Source organism: Hyla sarda, chromosome 12 (genome assembly GCF_029499605.1).
Source record: "Hyla sarda isolate aHylSar1 chromosome 12, aHylSar1.hap1, whole genome shotgun sequence".
NCBI classification, from domain to species: Eukaryota; Metazoa; Chordata; class Amphibia; order Anura; family Hylidae; genus Hyla; species Hyla sarda.
The window spans coordinates 17,862,289-17,886,282 of record NC_079200.1 but is presented as its reverse complement, the minus strand read 5'-3'; the positions used below and the strand labels follow the sequence as shown (position 1 = coordinate 17,886,282).

The 23,994-nt window shown below is 43.3% G+C and overlaps 1 protein-coding gene across 4 annotated transcripts in view; it reads right to left on the bottom strand.

The window, feature by feature from the left end:
- The window catches only part of EZH1 (enhancer of zeste 1 polycomb repressive complex 2 subunit), a 98,818-nt gene that overhangs the window by 7,971 nt on the left and 66,853 nt on the right, over window positions 1–23,994 (bottom strand). For all 4 annotated transcript variants that reach the window (XM_056547753.1, XM_056547755.1, XM_056547756.1 and 1 more), the window contains 8 exons: window positions 22,264–22,426; window positions 18,424–18,620; window positions 17,765–17,856; window positions 11,024–11,064; window positions 8,661–8,786; window positions 6,978–7,156; window positions 5,139–5,234; window positions 3,711–3,792 (listed from right to left, as the gene is read on the bottom strand). In XM_056547753.1, coding sequence (XP_056403728.1) covers window positions 3,711–3,792; window positions 5,139–5,234; window positions 6,978–7,156; window positions 8,661–8,786; window positions 11,024–11,064; window positions 17,765–17,856; window positions 18,424–18,620; window positions 22,264–22,426 — 976 coding nt within the window. The remainder of the gene's footprint in view (window positions 1–3,710; window positions 3,793–5,138; window positions 5,235–6,977; window positions 7,157–8,660; window positions 8,787–11,023; window positions 11,065–17,764; window positions 17,857–18,423; window positions 18,621–22,263; window positions 22,427–23,994) is intronic.

The following is a 23,994-nucleotide window of genomic DNA, read 5'->3' as shown; positions in this document are numbered from 1 at the left end:
ACTATATGATACTTGTGACACTCCCGGCATCCACGCTATATTTGTGATTTTTAGCATACAGCATTGATGGATTTTGCTTCTATTTCTTCTCAAGGAGACTTGTGATCATTGAAAAGAGACTTTTTATCTTTGCAGCGGATATTAATTTATCTTTTGTATTTTTGTGCTATATTTTTTCTTAATATTTTAACATTTTATTGCCTTTCACCTGCCAGGGCCCTGCTAGGTGATTGGCTGTATATTATATTGTTCTACATAATAAACACTTTTATTTTCACTAAAATAATTGGATCCACATTCTATTCACTCATTTTCTTTTTCTATACCCTTAGTGCTTTAGAGGACTGTTTTTTTAAATATATTTTATATATATATTTTTTTTTTTTCCTAATTTACAAATCTGTTTAACTTTCTAACACCAGATGATTAAAAAAATGTTTTCCAGCGGTGTACCCCTTTAATAAATGATATGGGGGAGAAGAAAAAAACGCTTTATTTATTATATAACTAGCTGAGTACTCTAATCCTTGTTGTGGAGGAAAATCAACAGAGGAAGCTTTTGACTTCATATCCCGTGATATGTGTACCAGGTATTGAAATATCTCCAGCCGTACGGAAGTTATGTGGGAACATACATTTCCCATTGATTTGCATGGAACTTTAAACAAAAACCCCGACCCTCACAAATGGGGGTAGTTAACAGTTAAATGAACTATCCTATATTTTAAGTGGACATATAAGTAACATGTGACCAAGTATTCTGGAAATATCTCCAGCCATTTGGAAGTTATGCAGTAACATATATTTCCCATTGACTTGTATGGGACTTTAAACATAAGCCCCGCCCCTGGCAAATGGGGGTGAGTAAGGGTTAAATCACCTATTCTATGTTTGTTGTTGACATATAAGTAACATGTGGCCAAGTTTCATGTTAATATCTTTAGCCGTTTGGACGTGATGCTGGAACATACATACATACATACATACATACATACATACACATATACACACACACACACATATATACATACACATACACACACACACATATATATACATACGGGGAGATTTTCCACAGGAAAAGTTTCCGAGTTGCCCATAGAAACCAATCAGATCGCTACTTTCCTTTTTCACAGGCCTTTTCAAAAGTGAAAGAAGCGATCTGATTGGTTGCTATGGGCAACTCAGCAGCTTTTCCTCTGGACGGGTTTTGATAAATCTCCCCCATTGAGATTATATATATATATATATAGATAGATTTGAAAGTATAAGAGGAAAATACTCTAGAGAAGGGGGGGGGGGGGGGGTTATTATTGTAATTACACAGCTTCTTTGTGTACACCAAAACAGATTTGTACAAAATTGAACCCCTCTGCTGCCCCCTGTATAGGGAAGTACAGAAGATTGCCCTTTCCTGCTCAGTTAAAGGAGAGGTATGCACTATGGCTAGGCTCAGCATATACGTTGGGAGCCTACATAGTGGACATAGCTTAGGCTGGGTTCACACCACGTTTTTGCAATACAGTTCTCGTATCAGGTTTTTGATGAAAAAAATGGATTCCTCAAAACCGGATTAAACTGTATCAAAACGTGTGTACAAATTTTAACCCGTATACGGTTTGAAAAATGATGTCCGGTTGCATCCGTTTTTTAAGAAGAAAACAATATACGTTTTTAACTTTTCACTCCATTATGAATAAAATTTCACTTGTTTTGATTGAAATTCCAAGAAAAAACAAATGTGCAAAGTCAAAAATTTTTTTTTCGACCGGACCAAAAAACCTGGTAGGCTACGGTTTTGGGTATGGGAAAAAAAAAACAGACAAAACCTTTTAAGATGCAAAATGAACTAAACCTAATGATGCGTTTGACATACGGTTTACAATTTTAAGTCGATGCATACGGTTTTCTATACGGTTTTATGTGGTTTTTACTTTGAAACCGTATACGGGAACTGTATAGCAAAAACGTGGTGTGCATGCGCCCTTATATAGAATATGGTCTGGACCGGCACTACTGATTCCGTATATTGTCATATGAGTACAGGAAGCATGCAATCCGGGTCTTAGACTAACAGCCTGGCGGCATTTAGAGCGAAGAGAGTCCGTACATCGGTAACATGAGAATCAAAGAAAATTCGGCAACTCACAACTGCTGCATATAGGACTTGACTTTAAAGGGGTTATCCAGGAAAAAACATATATATATATATATATATATCTCAATTGGCTCCAGAAAGTTAAACAGATTTGTTTGTAAATTACTTCAATTAAAAAAATCTTAATCCTTTCAGTACTTATGAGCTGCTGAAGTGCAGTTGTTCTTTTCTATCTAAGTGCTCTCTGATGACACCTGTCTATGGAACTGTCCAGAGTAGAAGCAAATCCCCATAGCAAACCTCTTCTACTCTGTGCAGTTCCCGAGACAAGCAGAGATGTCAGCAGAGAGCACTGTTGCCAGACAGAAAAGAACAACTCAACTTCAGCAGCTGACAATTATTGGAAGGATTAAAAATTTTTAATCAAAGTAATTTATAAATCTGTTAAATTTACTGGAGCCAGTCGAATATTATATATATATATATATATATATATATATATATATATATATATATACACATATATATATATACACACACACACACACACACACACAGTGATCCTACAACTTACAATGGCCTCAACATACAATAGTTTCAACTTACAATTGTCTTTTTTGGACCATTGTAAGTTGAAACCAGACTCAACATACAATGTTACAGACAGTCCAGATCTTTGAAACGTGTCAATGGCCGGAAGAACTGATCAATCAGAATGGGCAATTTACTGGTAAAACACCTGTATTACTGAAGTGTATGCACTGACTGGTGTCTGGTAGCACCCCCTACAGTACAGGGAGTACACTTTACCTGTACCAGGGTTACCTGCTCCTTTGGACACCAGGTGAGGGCGACTCCATGTTACTTTTTTAGGACATTGCTTGTGCTGTACAGGACCTGGAAGAAGCTCCTGTCCTCTACATAGACCAGTTTTTCCCAAGCAGGGAGCCCCCAGCTGTTGCAAAACTACAACTTCCAGCATGCCCGGACAGCCTTTGGCTGTCCGGGCCTGCTAGGAGTTGTAGTTTTGCAACAGCTGGAGGCTCCCTGCTTGGGAAACACTGACATAGACAGTGATTTACAGCTCCCAGCAGATCTTTCCTACATTTATATGTAAGGATTTGCTTTATCTGTATTAGTTATCTACTTATTTTTCTTTAATCCTCACTTTTTACTATTTTTGGATGACATTTTGGTGCCTTTAGAACCAATTACCAGGTTTCCATAGAGTTATGGTCTCAACATACAATGGTTTCAACATACAATGGTCGTCCTGGAACCAATTAATATTGTAACTTGAGGGACCACTGTATAAAGTTTTTTCCTGGAATAACCCTTTAATCCAAAAAATAAGTCGTGACACACATCATGGCTGGAGAGGGAAAGTATAGAGGCAGGGCGTACTCATGGAACGGCGCAGTTTCGTGCCTTCTTGAGTACCCCCTGCCTCTCTCCTTTCCCTCCCCAGCCATGATGTGAGTCACGACTTATTTCTTGGATTAAAGTCAAGACCGTTATGCAGCAGCGGTGAGTTGCCGAGTTTTCTTTGACTCTCATGTTACCTACCTAGTGAACATGTTCTCAGAATAAGATTTCTAAACCCGTAACTTACCATTGTTAAGGTTGAACAGGAAGCTAGACATGTATTTATCATAGACTTTTCCTCTTCGATCCGCTTCATCTTGAGAAATTAGCTAAATAAAAAATAAAAAAATATTGCACATCATTATTATCATTCTATGGCCCTCATTTACCATTGCAAACCAGACATGTTTTGGTCGGGTTGTGCCCCAGATTCTGGTGCATTGCGAAGAATTGAAAAAACCCACAGTAAGGCTGCATTCACGCCACGTTTTTGCAATACAGTTTCCGTATCAGGTTTTTGATGAAAAACGGATTCCTCAAAACCGGACTAAACTGTATCAAAACGTGTGTACAAATTTTAACCTGTATAAGGTTAAAAACTGTATACGGTTTGAAAAATGATGTCCGGTTGCATCCGTTTTTTTAAGAAAAAAAACGTATACGTTTTTAACTTTTCACTCCATTATGAATAAAGTTTCACTTGTTTGATTGAAATTCCAAGAAAAAAAACTGGGCAAAGTCAAAAACCGTATGGTGAAAACCGGATGGAACCGTACGCACATACAGTTCTGTACGGTTCCCATTGACTCCCATGTTTTAAAAAACGTATATGGTTTAATACAGTTTTTCACCCGGACCAAAAACCGTGGTAGACTACAGTTTTGGGCACGGGAAAAAAAACTGACAAAACCGTACAGGATGCAAAACGGACACAACCTGATGCATGGTTTGGCATACGGTTTTCAATGTCAATGCATACGGTTTTCAATATGGTTCCGTACGCTTTTCACATTGAAAACATATACGGGAACTGTATTGCAAAAACGTGGTGTGAATTGCTAAGAAAACCTGGAAAAGGGTCGTGGCCGTCGGGAAAAGGGGGCGTAGTCTCCAAAAAGGGGCGTGTTCCTGACATTTTCACAATAACCCAACATATTTACTAAGGTTTCCACATAAAATGTGGTGGATTTGAGCTGAGGAAAACCCCACAGATCAGAGCAGGTGTAAAAAAAAGCAAAATGTAGCAAAAGTGGAAAATGTAGGGAAACCTTAGTAAATACCGTGGAAAATAAATTGTAGGGAATTAAAACCCACAAAGAAACCTACACAACACTCTTAGTAAATCAGGGCCTATGTGTAGAGATGAGCGAACTTACAGTAAATTTGATTCGTCACGAACTTCTCGGCTCGGCAGTTGACGACTTATCCTGCATAAATTAGTTCAACTTTCCGGTGCTCCGGTGGGCTGGAAAAGGTGGATACATTCCTAGGAAAGAGTCTCCTAGGACTGTATCCACCTTTTCCAGCCCACGGGAGCACCTGAAAGCTGAACTAATTTATGCAGGATAAGTCATCAACTGCCGAGCCGAGAAGTTTGTGACGAATCAAATTTACTGTAAGTTCGCTCATCTCTACCTATGTGTATAGTCCCCTTATGTACAGCTAGGTTACTGACCTCTCCGCAATATTCAGAGATAAACTCGTTCTTCTGAACAGATTCCTTTATGAAAGTTCCCCATCCTGCAACGTCTGAGGGCGCCAAGAGCAAATGCTACAGAAGCAAAATACATATAAAAAAATCAACATTACCTCTCCATAATCTCCGCAACAGAGAATTCCATTACCTCCTAACTAGCAGCACACGTGGGGTATTACTGACCCTGTGAAAAATCAGGATAAATTTATTTATTTATTTTAAGAATTAACAATTATGTCCCAATTAGCCCTCTATAAGAGCCATTTTTTCTGTCCTTGCACAGAAGTACAGGTGGTTGGTTTGAGACACCATTATGTTTTTTTTGTCCTGTGTCTTAGGATCCTTAAAAGGGGTACTCCGCTGCTCAGTGGTTGGAACAAACTGTTCTGAACGCTGAAGCCGGGAGCTCGTGATGTCATAGCCCCGCCCCCTCATGAAGTCACACCCCGCCCCTTCAATGCAAGTCTATGGGCAGGAGCATGACATTGTGAGGGGGCGGGGCTATGACATCACGAGCTCCCAGCTCCAGAGTTCGGAACAGTTTGTGGAGGGAGGGAGGGCTCTTATAGAGGGGTAATTGGGATATAATTGTTAATTTACTTACCGTATATACTCGAGTATAAGCCGAGTTTTTCAGCACGATTTTTCTGGGTGTTCTAGTTTTGAAACCTCTGGAGGTCCGCAGGTTGAAGACCACCGCGGCTTTCGTCATCATCCAATCCCCCCCCCCACACACCTTTTGTACTCACCTCCCATCAGTGGGAAGTTAGGGTGAGCTGGTCCGGGCCGTCTATGCTGCAGGGACCGTCCGGTGGGGATGGTTAGTCATTGCGGGCTGTCCATTTTCACCGGGGGGCCCTCTTCTCCGCTCCAGGCCCGGCCCTGGACTAGTGATGTTGCCTTGACGACGACGCACAGGGACGCTGCACATGAACGTCCCTGTGCGTCGTCATCAAGGCAACGTCACTAGTCCGAGGCAGGCCCGAAGCGTGGAGAAGAGGCTCCCCGGTGAAAATGGACAGCCCGCAACGACTAACCATCCCCACCAGACGGCCCCTGCAGCATAGATGGTCCGGGGGGTGGGGGGGCTGGATGATGACTAAGGCCGCAGTGGTCTTCAACCTGCGGACCTCCAGAGGTTTCAAAACTACAACTCCCAGAATGCCCGGACAGCCGATGGCTGTCCCGGCATGCTGGGAGTTGTAGTTTTGCAACATCTGGAGGTCCGCAGGTTGAAGACCACTGATGAAGGGATTGACAGGCGGTGATGATGAAGGGGGGGGGGGAATGATGCATTTCCCACCCTAGGCTTATAGTCGAGTCAATAACTTTTCCTGGGTTTTTGGGGTGAAATTAGGGGCCTCGGCTTATATTGGGGTCGGCTTATACTCGAGTATATACGGTGATCAAAAAATGAATCTGTCCTGATTGTTCATAAGGGTAGTAACACTCAACTTTGTGTTTCTGTCAGGGAAAACAAATTATTAGAAATTAAAGAATAATTTCCTGACATCCTTCCCTATGGAGATTCCTATGGGATCTCAAAAACTACAAAATTAATAGAGAGGCTTCAGTTCTAGGCTCTTAAAAGGGGTACTCCACTGGCCAGCATTTGGAACATTTAGCTCCGAACGCTGTGTGCGCGCTGCAGGGGTCGACCACGTCCCTCTCAATGCAAGTCTATGAGAGGGGGCGTGACGCTGGCCAGTGGAGTACCCCTTTAAGTTCCTACCATGACCAACAAGGTCGTGAATACTTAGAATGGTGAATCTGTAAGACAGTTGTACCATGTGGACACTCTCTCAACATTTGACTTGCCTTTTTTAAGCCGCGCTGGATGCTGCAGTTTTTACAAGACACAATTTTAGAGTCCCAGTGCTCTGCCGCACCACATGTCAGACAGAGATCGGGATCACATTCCCGAACAGCCAGATAACAGGGGCATTGCTTGGTGTTACATTGGGTCTTACACCTGCAACCAGGGAAGCGGTTCTGACCTGTAATAAAGCAAATGAGGATCATCGAAACATATATGTTTAATGTCCAATAATCTACAATATTCGGTTGTATTAATTAGCACAATTCTAGCATAGTCACTAAAGGTCTCCAATACTCAGAGAAAAAAAGTTGGCTAAACCTGCCGATTTTATAGGTATAGGTAAAGGGTGAACTCTCCCCACAATAAATCATGTTTTATGGTCTTTCACTTGAGGTAAATATCAGCTGAATGGGCCATTGATGTCGCTTTGAAAAGATCCAGTAATGCAGTGTTTCCCAACCAGGGGGCCTCCAGATAGTGCAAAACTACAACTCCCAGCATGCCCGGACAGCCAAAGGCTGTCCGGGCACGCTGGGAGTTGTGGTTTTGCAACACCTGGAGGCACCCTGGTTGGGAAACTCTGCAGTAATCTGACGACGAACAAGTAAAAGCTTGTTCATCAGATGATGGCTGGGATTGTGCGGTAACAAAGATCATCATCATCAGTCTGCCGCAAACCTTCCCATGTAAACATAAGAAATAATTGAGCCATATAAGCATCCTTACTATCCTTGTGTATGAGGAGGAACACCTGTCGGCCAAACAGAGTGTATGGACACCCTAACCAATTTAGACAGTCTTCATAAATCTTATCAGAAACTTAAAAGGGGTACTCCGGTGGAAAACTTTTCATTTTTTTTATATCAACTGGTGCCTGAAAGTTAAACAGATTTGTTAATTATGTTTATTAAAATTTTTTAATCCTTCCAGTACTTATTAGCTGCTGAATACTACAGAGGAAATTATTTTCTTTTTGCAACACCGTGCTCTCTGCTGACATCTCTGTCCATTTTAGTAACTGTCCAGAGTAGCATATGTTTGCTATGGGGATTTTCTCCTACTCTGGACAGTTCTTACAAAATGGACAGAGATGTCAGCAGAGAGCACTGTGTTCCAAAAAGAAAAGAATTTCCTCTGTAGTATTCAGCAGCTAATAAGTACTGGAAGGATTAAGATTTTTTTTTTTATAGAAGTAATTTGTAAATCTGTTTAACTTTCTGGCACCAGTTGAATAAAAAAAAGAAGGTTTTCCACTGGAGTACCCCTTTAAAGGAGTAGTCTAGTCCAGACTATTCCTCCTCCGTTGCGTTCAGGCTGAAAAAAAAAACTTTCACTCATCTTCCTGCGTTCCCCCGAAGCGCCGTTACAGCTCCGGTCCAGTCCTCTGTCTTCTTCTGTTTGCACGGATCGTCACACAGCGCTCAGCCTATCACCGGCCGCAGAGATGTCCCGCCTCGGCTGAGTGCCGTGTGACGATTCGTGCACAGGGAATAAGTCAGAAGACGGGACCGGAGGACCGATCAGCTGTAGCAGCGTTACGGGGGAACGCAGGAAGGCGAGTGAAAGTTTATTTTCATTTTTTTTTTTCCAGTCCGGGCACAACGGAGGAGGAATAGTCTGGACTAGACTACTCCTTTAAACAGCAGGCTCAAGGCATTACAAGTGCAATTGCCATTACTCACAGTCAGGGTTGCACTGACAGAATTTTTCACAGAAGTTCTGTGTCATGATGCAGGGACAAGTGCTGTCACATGGATGATCTGGGTGGTCACATGGCTGATAGTTGTATACTTGGTTTGCAGAATTATCTGTTTCCATTAAGAGAAAAGAAAAAAGGTCAGAATGTAACTAAAGGTAATATACAATTTATATGTAGAGCGTCATTACCATATTTCTTATAATGTGGGGTTCTCAAGAGCACTAAAGACTGCACCCACATTCTGAACATAAGGATCCTATCCAAATGACTGTCCTTTTACCCTTCACATTGAAAATGAAATGCAGTCCACAGACATCATGTTATAGAGCAGGAGGAGCTGAGCAGATGATATATACAATACAGTACAATCTGCAGGTATCATGTTATAGAGCAGGAGGAGCTGAGCAGATGATATATACAATACAGTACAATCTGCAGGTAACATGTTATAGAGCGGGAGGAGCTGAGCAGATGATATATACAATACTATACAATCTGCAGGTATCATGTTATAGAGCAGGAGGAGCTGAGCAGATGATATATACAATACAGTACAATCTGCAGGTAACATGTTATAGAGCAGGAGGAGCTGAGCAGATGATATATACAATACAGTACAATCTGCAGGTATTATGTTATAGAGCAGGAGGAGCTGAGCAGAGGATATATACAATACAGTACAATCTGCAGGTATCATGTTATAGAGCAGGAGGAGCTGAGCAGATGATATATACAATACAGTATAATCTGCAGGTATCATGTTATAGAGCAGGAGGAGCTGAGCAGATGATATATACAATACAGTACAATCTGCAGGTATCATGTTATAGAGCAGGAGGAGCTGAGCAGATGATATATACAATACAGTATAATCTGCAGGTATCATGTTATAGAGCAGGAGGAGCTGAGCAGAGGATATATACAATACAATACAGTACAATCTGCAGGTATCATGTTATAGAGCAGGAGGAGCTGAGCAGATGATATATACAATACAGTATAATCTGCAGGTATCATGTTATAGAGCAGGAGGAGCTGAGCAGATGATATATACAATACAGTACAATCTGCAGGTATCATGTTATAGAGCAGGAGGAGCTGAGCAGATGATATATACAATACAGTATAATCTGCAGGTATCATGTTATAGAGCAGGAGGAGCTGAGCAGAGGATATATACAATACAATACAATCTGCAGGTATCATGTTATAGAGCAGGAGGAGCTGAGCAGAGGATATATACAATACAGTACAATCTGCATGTATTATGTTATAGAGCAGGAGGAGCTAAGCAGATGATATATACAATACAGTACAATCTGTAGGTATCATGTTATAGAGCAGGAGTAGCTGAGCAGATGATATATACAATACAGTACAATCTGCAGGTATTATGTTATAGAGCAGGAGGAGCTGAGCAGATGATATATACAATACAGTACAATCTGCAGGTAACAAGTTATAGAGCAGGAGGAGCTGAGCAGATGATATATACAATACAGTACAATCTGCAGGTATTATGTTATAGAGCAGGAGGAGCTAAGCAGATGATATATACAATACAGTACAATCTGCAGGTATCATGTTATAGAGCAGGAGGAGCGGAGCAGATGATATATACAATACAGTACAATCTGTAGGTATCATGTTATAGAGCAGGAGTAGCTGAGCAGATGATATATACAATACAGTACAATCTGCAGGTATTATGTTATAGAGCAGGAGGAGCGGAGCAGATGATATATACAATACAGTACAATCTGCAGGTAACAAGTTATAGAGCAGGAGGAGCTGAGCAGATGATATATACAATACAGTACAATCTGCAGGTATTATGTTATAGAGCAGGAGGAGCTGAGCAGAGGATATATACAATACAGTACAATCTGCAGGTATCATGTTACAGAGCAGGAGGAGCTGAGCAGATGATATATATATAATACAGTACAATCTGCAGGTATCATGTTATAGAGCAGGAGGAGCTGAGCAGATGATATATACAATACAGTACAATCTGCAGGTATCATGTTATAGAGCAGGAGGAGCTGAGCAGAGGATATATACAATACAGTACAATCTGCAGGTATCATGTTATAGAGCAGGAGGAGCTGAGCAGAGGATATATACAATACAGTATAATCTGTAGGGGGGGGGGGGGATTTATCAAAACCTGTCCAGAGGAAAAATCGCTTCTTTCATTATGCAGAGGGCTTTTCAAAAATGAAAGAAGCGATCTGATTGGTTGCTATGGGCAACTCAGCAACTTTTCCTCTGTACAGGTTTTGATAAATCTCCCCCATTATTATTATTATTCCTCACATTGCCTACCAGCAGAGATGTTTTTACCTTTTTTAAGCTGAATCTTCCGGCAGTGTGCAGCCCACAATCTGCAAGGGAAGCAGAATATAGGATATAAAAATGTATCCTTTTACTTATGTCAGAAACATTGGTATATATGTGTCTAATGAGAACAGAAACCTAGGGCTAAAGCTACACACAGGATGCTGCTACTTTATAATTTTCTGCCGCTTCTGCCATCACCTCTACCTGTTAAAGGGGTACTCTGTTGCTAGACATCTTATCCCCTATTCAAAGGATAGGGGGATAAGATGTCTGATCGCGGGGGTCCTGTCACTGGGACCCCCCCGCGATCTCCATACAGGCACCCTGCATTCTGATCATTTTATTCAGAATGCTGTGTTTGTGTGGCCGTGGAGTCATGCCACACCTCCTTGTGACATCATGCCACACAACCTCCATTCATGTCTATGGGAGGGGGCGTGACGGAAGTCACGCCCCCTCCCATAGACATGAATGGAGGGGGTGTGTCAAAAAAACTGCAAAGTCAAAAACCGTATGGTGCAAACCGGATGGAACCGTACCCACATACGGTTCTGTACTGTTCACATTGACTCCCATGTTAAAAAAAATAAAAAATAAAAAAACATACGGTTTAATACAGTTTTTCACCTGGACCAAAAACCATTGTAGGCCACGGTTTTGGGTACGGGAAAAAAAAATGACAAAGCCGTACAGGATGCAAAACTGATACAGCCTGATGCATCTTTTGGCATGGTTCCGTACGGTTGTAAACGTATACGGGAACTGCATTGCCAAAACGTGGTGTGAACCCAACCTTAGGCTGCATTCACATCTCGTTGATAAGCTTTATAAACCGTATGCAACCGGACATCCGTTTTCAAACCGTATACGGTTTAAACCCATAGAGAGGTCTATACGGTTGTATACAGTTCGGTCCGGTTTTGAGAAAAAAAAAATTTTTTTTTTATTTTTTTTTATTTTTTTACAAAAAACCTGATATGGGAACCATATTGAAAAAATGAGATGTGAATGCAGCCTAAGTCATATTGCTTGTGACAAAGGTAGACTTGTGCTTTATGAGCAGCAGCTGGCAAAACATGGTTTAGTAACAATCTAAAAAAAAAAACATTTCTTTTCTGCAATGTGTTATTTAGGCAATTCCCAAAAGCAAATGTGGGAACACAGCCTCTGCATGGTGCACAGCTATTTTTCATTCTCTCCATGTCAGTGAGTGGGATCAGCACTGGGCTGTTTGCTAGTAGCACACACAGGCACTTTCTTCCCCTTAGTTGTCTGGCCAATCACAGCACCTACACCTTGCCAAAGCAGAATGACCTAGTGCTTGTGAAAATGCCCTAGACTGAACAGGCTTGCATTGAGATGATTAACATGTGGAGGAAGAAGGGGGCAGGGCTGGTGCAAGGATTTTTGCCACCCTAGGCAAAAGCTAATTTTGCCGCTCCTTGACTCTGCCTATTAGCTCCACCCTTTAACACGCCCCGCCTTACTACTAGGGTAACACACTGTAACAAACCTCAACTTCATGTTATCACCTTACCACTGGAGTGGCACACTGTAACAAATCTCCTCCTCATATATTGGAGTACAATACCGGATGAAAAGGTACTTGCACACCACAATTCGTGCAGGAGGAACTGAAGGAAGAATAAAAAAAAAAAAACACCTGCTGCTATTCCTGTAAGATCCTCGCCATACCAGATTCATTTCAATAAGCTGAACAAAGTCAGCTAGTTACCATATCAAGTTTTTCCCCCGACTGAAAAATGTGGTCTGCTGCGGTTTTCAGTCCGGGTCAAAAATTGTTTGGCTCATTGAAATGAATGGGGTACGGCACTGATCCAACAGGGTGTTAGCAGCAGGCAGTTTTGAAATTCTCCAGATACACAAACCGTGATGTGCATGCACCCTAACTCAGGATCAGTACAGTATAAGTAATGTAATGTATGTACACCGTTACCTCACCAGCAGAATAGTGAGTGCCGCTCTAGGATATAATACAGGATGTAACTCAGGAGCAGTACAGGATAAGTAATGTAATGTATGTACACAGTGACCTCACCAGCAGAATAGGGAGTACAGCTCTGGAGTATAATACAGGATATAACTCAGGATCAGTACAGGATAAAGTAATGTAATGTATGTACACAGTGACCACACCAGCAGACTAGTGAGTGCCGCTCTATGATATAATACAGGATGCAACTCAGGATCAGTACAGGATAAGTAATGTAATGTATGTACATAGTGATCTCACCAGCAGAATAGTAAGTACAGCTCTGCAGTATAATACAGGATATATCTCAGGATCAGTACAGGATAAGTAATGTAATGTATGTACACATTAACCTCACCAACAGAATAGCGAGTACAGCTCTGGAGTAGAATACAGGCTATAACTCAGGATCAGTACAGGATAAAATAATGTATGTACACAGTGACCTCACCAGCAGAATAGTGAGTATAGCTCTGTTGTGTATACAGGATATAACTCAGAATCAGTACATGATACATGCAGTTCTGGAATATACAAGATGCTACTCCTGATCTTGAGTTACATTCTATATTAAACGGAATCAGTCATAAGTGTCACCCTCACTAACTTGTTGTACAGGCTTTTAGTGTGGGTGACACTGTGACAATACGAGTCCAGGCTCCGTGCTTCTGTTATGTCGCTATCCTGATCTTTGGTACATGCAAACGCCTCCTCCCCTGTGCTGATACCTAGTTATATCCTCTATTATACTCCAGATGTGCTGTCATGTCTGTCTTTGTCTGTGTTCACACACAGCTATTGGTTTTGCTTGTGTGTGAACAGTTTTATGTTCCCTGGTCAGGGAATAGTTAAAGCCTTTGGCTTTCTGTCCAATAGGTCTTAGGGTGTGTCTACATAAGGTGAGCTCAGTTCCAACTTCAGGGCTGGTGATTACAGTTTTACACGTGGACATGCTGCATGGAGCTTTGGGCGAAACACTCTTTGTTTGAGCTTTTAATTCACTATCTGTTTTAGCATGGACCTTGCATTTATTTTTGATATATTCTGGGCTTTTACCCATGGTTAGATAGCATGCTCTTAGTAGATTTTAATCTGTGTTTGTATAGTCTGTTTTAGGATTTGTATGTCCTTTCTGCTATGTATCTGTTCACACAGTGTTACCACACCATGGGGACTTTGTGTCTACTGGAGGTTTTGTAACTAGGCATCCCTGTTTCTGCTCCATGGGGAAAATCCTTTGTCTATTGGAGGTTTTCTGAGGGATTGCGATTCCTGTCTTGTGAACAGTGTTCTATAATTTTTTCCAGTTGTACCCGTTTTTTCTGAGTTGTAACTAAGTAACCCTGTTACCTGTGCATGGGGACTCCGTGTCTACTGGAGGTGTTCTGAGAGATTGTGATTATTTCTGTTTAGCGATAGATCCCTACTACCGGTCCATGGGGACTTTGTGTCTACTGGAGGTTCTGGGGGATTATGCTATATTCCTGTCTGTTCCTGGTGTCTTTGTTGACTCATCTGTTTCCTTGTCTGGTGTTTTGAACTCTGTTTATTGGTTCATAATTTCAGATCTTTGGAGTTTTTGTACATGCACTGATCATAGAGTACATGATCAATTAGCTAGTGTTTTCCTTTGTGCGTTACCATTTGTCTAAAGGTGTCCTCTGTGCTGCTCACTGATCTGTTCCCTCTTAACTTATTAACAGAGTTCAATGTTCCGGTTATGTTTCTGTCTTGTAACCGACAGTTTATTAGTATGTGTTTATAGGCCCCTGCACTTTAGTTCAGTGAGGGACCGGCACCCAGTTTTCGATCCACCGTTTAGGGTGAATGGGCAAGTAGGCAGGGAGAGCGGTTATAGGGTCAGTTTAGGGCTCACTCTCCCTGTCCCCCTGGTCGATCCCTGACATGTGCACTCACTATCTGTAACACAGATAGTTACACATATGTATTAACACACACATATACAGTAGATACATATATAGACGTATACATAGACATATTGGTCACTCACTTTTTTTGTTGTTTGGATGCTGCAGGAGTGGGTCCAGAGCTGGGGAAGGGGCGGGGGGTGGAGAATACAAAGCTGGGGGAGGAGGGAGGGAGTACAGAGCTGGGGGAGGGAAGCATACAGAGCTGGGGGAGTACAGAGCTGGGGAGGGGTAGTACAAAGTTTGGGGGAGTACAGAGCTGGATGGGGGAGTGCAGAGCTGGGGGGGCTGTAAGGTGCTGTACAGGTCTCAGCTGGGGGCTCACTGCAGTGCTGAGGGAGAAGGGCAGCCTTTCCTTTCTTCACTGCTGGGCAGGCTCTCCCCGTCATCCAGCATGACATGAGGAACTGCAGGCACAGGGCTGCTGGGAGGAGTCAATAGAAGTCAGCTGACACATGTCATGTGATGAGCCTGCTCCTCATTGGCTCAGTGTGCCTGCTGTCATCTAGTGATACTGCCCAGCGGTCCCTGTCAAGCGCTTTCCAGCGCTGGGCTGTAGAAATGAGGGGATCAGACTTGTATTTAGTTACATCTAATCTGTGCTGGCCGGTGACATCTCCTTACTGAGTGCCTCCTATTTTCCTGCAGAGAAGGGTAAACTGTGTAAGAAGAAGAAAACAGCACAGGGCAGCACAGGTCAGATGTAATTGTGAATGCAGGGAGTATGGAGTGGCTCCCTGCGCATAGCTAGAGCATACTGCGGGGACTGTCCCTGGGCACAGCACAGTAATAATTACTTTGTATGTAATGGCTCGCAGCGCCATCAGAATTATAATTAAGGCCACAGGCGGTGCCCTCATCAAGGAGGCACTCTAGGCCGCCGCCTACTTAGCCTATGGCAAGAGCCGGCCCCGAGAAGGGGTTACTGATGGACACGCTTTTTAAAAGGAAAGAAACTGCAACAGCACAACAGGGGGTGGGGGGGGGGGGGTATACTTTGTGGCATCACTAGGAGAAATTAAAGGTTTACACGATTTTCCTACACACCATATAGAAGTGTAGCTATCAGTACTACATAGGCTCTGCATCCCATATAAGTGATTACAGTGCATGTACTCACAGGTGAGGTCTTCTCTGATCATTGTTGTTCACTTTTCTGACTCAACTGTGTCCCCACACATGTTATGTCCCTACTGTGATCCCATTCACAAATATACCCCATGCCTCTATATAGTAATGGCCCCATGCAACCTGCATATAGTAATAATGCCTCCCATGCCTTCACACCATACAGTAATAACACCCCCAAGTGGCAAGTGGTAATAATGCCCCAAAGTGGTAATGATGCTCCATGTCCTGTTCCCCCCACATTCTCATTAACAGTTCTTATACAGGTGCCCTGTGTTGCAGGCATCCAATTGTGATATCACGAAAGTGTATTAGTTAATTGGTCAATAAAGCTTGGAGACGCTGGGGGAACAGATTCCATAAGGTAGCGAACATCTTCCGTACTCAACTGGGACCAGATCTCAAAGCCAGTTCCAGCATATCCTAAACATATTCATTTGGTTACAGTTGGGAGTTTTGGGGCCAAGGCAGTGTGGAGAATTCAATTCATGTTTATCCTGCCCCCTTCATAATGATCCAAGCCTGATTGTCCTGTTGATGGATGGTACTGTGGTTGGAGAAGACCACCTGAAGATATGGGTGCAGATGGTCAGCTAACCGTTCCCTGGTGCACTCTCCATTCAAGGATTGTAGTATTATTACCAATGATCCCAGAGCGTGCCAGGAAAAACGCTCTCCAGACCATGACACTACCACCACCGGCCTCATAATAGCCAACGGTGCACCTTCAGGATAGGTCTTCATGCTGCTTACACCAGATGCAGACCTGGCCATCCATACGATTCAGCAGAAAAAAGGAGACAAATCACACCAAACTACCTTCTGCAATGTGTTCATTCATGTCTTTTCTTGGCCCATGCAAGGCATGGTTTGCAATGATGTGGGGTGGTCAAGGACACCCTTGTCAGTCTTACTTGCTCGCTGTTGTACTGCTGGGTCAGCTGGTCCATTGCGGTAAGTCGTTGCTAAGATACAGGACCAAATGTGCCACCCATCGCTCGCCTCTCCAGATCAACCGCATGTGGCCTGCGGCTGTCTGATGTGTCTGTTCATGGTCTTTTCAGTCTTGGTACATTCTTGATACCTTAGTTTGGGAACAGCCAACAAGTGCAGCTATTTCAAAAATACTGGCACCACACCTCTGGGGCCTCAACAATCTCCACGTAGTCAAAAACACTTAAAGGGGTACTCCACTGGCCAGTGTTCTGAACATTTAGTTCTGAACACTCTGTGTGCGCGCGCTGCGTGGGTCGGCCACGCCCCCTCAATGCAAGTCTATGGGAGGGGGCATGATGGCCGTCACGGCCACAACGAACGCCCACAGCGTGCGCACAAAGCTTTCGGAAATAAATGTTCCGAACACTGGCCAGTGGAGTACCCCTTTAAATCACCACAAATGACTGGCGAATGTCGACTTCTGTTGTGCAAAGACGAGGTCAACCCATTATCTGGGGGCAGATCGTGATGCGGCCACCACATGTTATCTTGTGATTGGTCACAAAATGTCAGGCGCTGGCTGTTCCTAGTCCAACGATCATTCAGGGTATTTTCTTTAGGCTCTGTTTACATTTACATTAGGATTTCCATCAACTGTGCTGCAATGTCACTTGGAAGGGACATTGTGGCCGACAGAACCAGCAAATTACAGACAGACTACGACACTACGACAGACACAGTCAGAATGACGGACTATACCTGTGCTTCCTTTTCTTTTTCTGTGCAGTACTCATCAGCTCCTTGGCCGGCACTTTCAGAATAAGGGAATCTTTCACAGCAAACTGAAAAACCTTAACAAAAAGACAAAAGATGAGGACAAGCGGGGCTCTGCGCACTCTGGACAAGCGGGGCTCTGCGCACTCTGGACAAGCGGGGCTCTGCGCACTCTGGACAAGCGGGGCTCTGCGCACTCTGGACAAGCGGGGCTCTGCGCACTCTGGACAAGTGGGGCTCTGCGCACTCTGGACAAGTGGGGCTCTGCGCACTCTGGACAAGCGGGGCTCTGCGCACTCTGGACAAGCGGGGCTCTGCGCACTCTGGACAAGCGGGGCTCTGCGCACTCTGGACAAGCGTATCTTACAGGTTAAGATACATACAGGTTTATTCCAGGCATGCTTACATAAGTTTACTGTGGATTTTCCATCCTCATTAACTACTCATTCATTAACATCAATAAGCAAAGTTATGGAGCCTCTTCAGAATATAGTAAAGCTCTAACTTGTTCTTTTTAACACAATGAAAAGCACTGATCTCCTGGAACAAGCCTCCAGACATGTGGGTAAACATGCTCATGTCCATTTTACCTGTTATGTGGACAGGTTAGACCTGCTTGTATGTTATAGTGACATGTATTGTACCTGCTTGCATGTTTTGGTGCCCATAAGTCGAGCAATGGAGCAGAAGTTGTTGAAGTAGGTTCCATGGAAGACTCTGAAGAGCGATTCCTCAGCTCCAGACCATTCCACTGGTTCGTTGGTTTCTGAACCCTCTGGCAAGTCTCCACTCATGCTTCCCTGCCTCTGCCCCGTGGGCGTTTGGCAGCGAGAATTTCCTTCTGTTTTGAAATGACCAAAATAAAACTAGTCCGCCTTCCTAGTTGTGCAATGGCATATTATTAATACAGTTCATGTACAACTCATATATCCAGTTACAATACAGAAAACATATAGTCATGGCCGTAAATGTTGGCACCCCTGAAATGTTTCAAGAAAATGAAATATTTCTCACAGAAATGGATTGCAGTAACACATGTTTTCCTATACACGTTTATTCCCTTTGTCTGTATTGGAAATAAACCTAAAAAGGGAGGAAAAAAAACTAAATTGGACATAATGTCACATCAAACTCCAAAAATGGGCTGAACAAAATTATTGGCACCCTTAACTTAATATTTGGTTGCACACCCTTTGGGAAAAATAACTGAAATCAGTGGCTTCCTATAACCATCAATAAGCTTCTTACACCTCTCAGCCGGAATGTTGGATCACTCTTCCTTTACAAACTGCTCCAGGTCTCTTATTGGAAGGCACCTTTTCCCAACAGTAATTTTAAGGTCTCTCCACAGGTGATCAATGGGATTTAGATCTGGACTCATTGCTGCCACTTCAGAACTCTCCAGCGCTTTGTTGCCATCCATTTCTGGGTGCTTTTTGACGTATGTTTGGGGTCATTGTCCTGCTGGAAGACCCAAGATCTCGGATGCAAACCCAGCTTTCTGACACTGGGCTGTACAGTGCGACCCAAAATCTATTGGTAACCCTCAGATTTCATGATGCCTTGTACACATTCAAAGCACCCAGTGCCAGAGGCAGCAAAACAACCCCAAAACATCACTGACCTCCACCATATTTCACTGCAGAAACTGTGTTCTTTTCTTTGTAGGCCTCATTCCATTTTCGGTAAACAGTAGAATGATGTGCTTTACCAAAAAGCTCTATCTTGGTCTCATCTGTCCACAAGACGTTTTCCCAGAAGGATTTTGGTTACTCAAGTTCATTTTGGCAAAATGTAGTCTTGCTTTTTATGTCTCTGTGTCAGCAGTGGGGTCCTCCTGGGTCTCCTCCATAGTGGGGTCCTCCTGGGTCTCCTCCATAGTGGGGTCCTCCTGGGTCTCCTGCCATAGTGGGGTCCTCCTGGGTCTCCTCCATAGCGTTTCATTTCATTTAAATGTCGATGGATAGTTCACGCTTACACTGATGCTCCCTGAGCCTGCAGGACAGCTTGAATATCTTTGGAACTTGTTTGGGGCTGCTTATCAACCATCAAGACTGTCCTGCGTTGACACCTTTCATCAATTTTTCTCTTCCGTCCATGCCCAGGGAGATTAGCTACAGTGCCATGGGTTGTAAACATCTTAATAATGTTGCACACTGTGGACAAAGGAAAATCTAGATCTCTGGAAATGGACTTGTAACCTTGAGAATATTTTTCCACAATTTTGGTTCTCAAGTCCTCAGACAGTTCTCTTCTCTTTCTGTTGTCCATGCTTAGTGTGGCACACAGACACACAATGCAAAGACTGAGTGAACTTCTCTCCTTTTTTTAAATCCGCTTTCAGGTGTCATTTATATATTGCCCACAACTGTTACTTGCCCCAGGTGAGTTTAAAAGGAGCATCACATGCTTGAAACAATCTTATTTATCCACAATTTTGAAAGGGTGCCAATAATTTTGTCCAGCCCATTTTTGGAGTTTGGTGACATTATTTTTTACTTTTTTTCCTCCCTTCTTTGGTTTATTTCCAATACACACAAAGGGAATAAACATGTGTTACTGCAATCCTTTTCTGTGAGAAATACTTCCTTTTCTTGAAAAATTTACAAAACCAACTTATCCCCTATCCACAGGATAGGGGATAAGTAGAAAATCATGGGGGTCTGACGCTGGGACTACGCACTCTCCCTGGAACGGGACCCCAGATTTCTCAGTAAGGAGTGCCTACCAGTAGACGACACGTGCTTCATTTATTTCTATGGGAGTGCCAGAGTGCTGTAGTCTGGTCTCTTCAGCGCTCCCATAAAAGTGAATGGAGCGTGTGCCGTCTGCAGCAGGCGCTCCTCACGGACAGCCGGGTCCCCTCCATGCATTTCTATGATAAATCTCCACCAATGTGTGCACAGACAGACTTTTATGGAACAAAAATACCGCCGTTTTTTAACATCAATTTTACTGCAGTTTTTTGGTTTTGATTTTACATGTGTGAACTTAGCCTTAAAGAAACATCTACAATAAATTTTAAGAAAAACCATGGGGAGGGGCTGCAGATTGAGCAGTCAGAGTTAATCTAATGGAGCACTAAATGGCATCAAGCAGTTTTTATATTATTGTGTTTATTGGAAAACTCCAGCTGCTAAAGACAAAAATAAAAAAAATGTTATGTGCATTTTAAAGAAGCTTAATAGTTTTATGTAAATAGATCTTAGCTGCAACGTTTATATATATATTATATATTATATATGTTCTAAAATATACTTTTCAAATTCTTCGAATTTCCAAGATCTCTGTTTGCTGTCAGTAAAACATCCAGAGACTTCAAAAGGGCAGCTGCTGAAAATAAGTTGCGAGAACTGATAAATCCCGGTAAATTGCCCTTATACTTCTTCCATGAAAGACTAAAAACCCCATTTGTGTTCGGGGCTCCATACGTGTACTAGTGACAGGACAGATTGCCTACATACCTATACAAGATCTTACCCTAGCATAGCGGTCTGAGTTGTGCCATAACCGTGCAATGAGGGCACGCCTATAGAGGGCATGCACTATAATGAAGGAATAAAATAAGGGAGGGTTGGGTGGGTTCCACAAACGTCACGTGCTCCGCCCCTGTAGGAGAGGGGGAAGTTATATACACACGCCCCCACATGTTCCCAATAAGCCCCACCTGGAAGTGCAGGGAGCGATAATTACTTCTGCCCCTCACACAAATACAGCCCATCAGGCTTTATACATAAAAACCTATTACCTATCTCAAGGATGAGGCCCTGACATTCCCAGCTGCATGGAGAGGTGGGTTGACTCTATGGTGACGCTGGAGACACCAGAGTACATCATTTGGGTATCTCTGGCACTCCTTTAAATAATGCATGGAGTGCTTGTCGACCCACTTTGTGGATAGGGGATAACTTTTTAGGGGCTGGAATACCCCTTCAGTGATTCACATGTCCATATTTCTTTGGATTGTGGAAATTTTATACAAATTTCATAACCTCCCTTACAGTTTTCATAATTAAAGGGGTACTCCGCTCCTAGACATCTTATCCCCTATCCAAAGGGGATGTCTGATCGTGGGGGTCCCGCCGCTGGTGACCCTCGCGATCTCGGTTGCGGCACCCCAAACATCCTGTGCACGGAGCAAACTTCGCTCTGGTCCAGATGACTGGCGATGTGGGGGTGGAGGCTCGTGACATCACGGCCACGCCCCGCTCGTGACGTCACGGCCATGCCCCCTCAATAAAAGTCCCTTATACTTGCATTAAGTGGGCGTGGCAGCAACGTCACAAGCCTCCAGCGCTGAACCAAACGCTCTAAACGAACACCGGGTGCAGCAGGGAGAACGCGGGGGTTCCCAGCGATCAGACATCCTATTCCCTATCGTTTTGGTAGGGGATAAGATGTCTAGGGTGGCGGAGTACCCCTTTAAAGGATAAGCCAGTTGTGTAACTGTCCTACACAGACTGTATGCAGGCACAGGCACATACCTGAGGAACTGGAAGCACCTTCGTTCCCTGTGTCCCGGTCGCTGTCTCCTTCTTTGGCGGAAGCACTTGCACTGGAAGCAGCAACTGATGGGGATTTCCTTCTACGCCTCCCTAAGCACTTGAATCTGGGGTTGTTCAACATGGCGTACTCTTTTGCTCCGTCCTGAAGGATTGAGAGTTGAAAGCTAAAAGAAGTGACTGATGACATAATACTTTCATAGGGAGAACAAAAATCATCTAGGGCACCAAGCAGGTGGCACTTTACCAAGTGGAAATAAGACTGACAATATGACAGACACATACATAAAGACCGGGTGATATTAACTGTAATAATTACAGAGAGAACTATTGAATGGGACCACCCCTGTCAATGTAACCTGTTAGGACCCTTCTATTATCCAGAGCAAAGAACTGCCATGTGGCTGTGTATTAAAATGGTCGTACATTAATGTTCCATGTGATACCACACACGTGAGCAAAAATGTTTTCTGCAGTCAGCAACACCTAGATCTACCGTACTTAAAAAATATTAAGCACAAAAAAAAATACAAAAAAAATAAACCATATGAAATTCCCTGAGGGGCAAAAAAAAAAAAAAAAAAAGTTTGCGTGCATAATTATTAGAACTACAGGTGAAGTAAACCGAATTTTCCCACTGTATTCAATGCAATTATTCTAATAATAAATAATAATAATACAAATAGTAATAAATAATAAAATATTTAATTAAAAATGTTTTTGGACCTTTAGGTCTCAAAATTAGTAAAAAAAAATAAAAATAAAAAAACGTAACAAATATAGTCTGACTGAGTGTGTATGGAAAGCACTAGAAGAATAGTTGTTGGCTAAATTAGCGCACCGTGTATGGTCAGCTTAGCCCCTTAAGGACACAGCCCATTTTGGCCTTAAGGACGTAGCCAATCTTATTTTCTCTATCGGCTCCATTGGGGGACACAGACCATGGGTATATGCTGCTGTCTCTAGGAGGCTTGACACTATGGTAACAGAAAAGTTGGCTCCTCCCAGCAGGATATACCTGCCTCCAGGTCACTGAGCTAATCAGTTTTAGCTTAGTGTCTAAGGAGGTATTATTTTCCTAGATTTAGGGATGTGTTAGTTTTTTATTCAGTTTTCTGTCCTGTTTTCAGGTGGGGACTCAGGAACTGCGGCTCACCCTTTCCCCATTGCGATTGAGGGGGCACAGAGATCGCGTTATGTACTGTCAACACCCTCTTGCCAATGGTCAGCGCCTGGGGTGTACCTCATGGGTCCAGGTCCCCCTACCTCCCTGCTCGCCTTGCTATTACCAAGATTCCCGGCATGATGCAGGTGACAAAGCTGGCTGATGACTTCATAGAGAAGACTTCATTAGGTAAGTTCTTCTGGCTGAGGTGAGTATTTCTCCCTTTTTTCTTCAAGGTGCGGACTTGCAACCTCTGGAGACCCTCAGTTTTTGGCCCCACTTTATCACTGGGAATGTTGGGGTTGGCCTGACCTTCAGCAGCATTCTACTCTCTGCTGGCGCCCGTCTTGCTTTCGTTTTCGGCAGCGGTCGCTGACGGTGGAGTCTTCGCCCGCTCCATTCCCCTCAAGCGCATATGCGTTCGAATGTGCGCTCGGGGCAGGGAGCGGGCGCCATTACCGTTTCTCTCTTCTTCTTCAGCGGCTTTAACTCCGCCCACCCAGGACCGCCGGAGCTTCCCAGGGTGCGAACTGGCCACTAATCCGCGC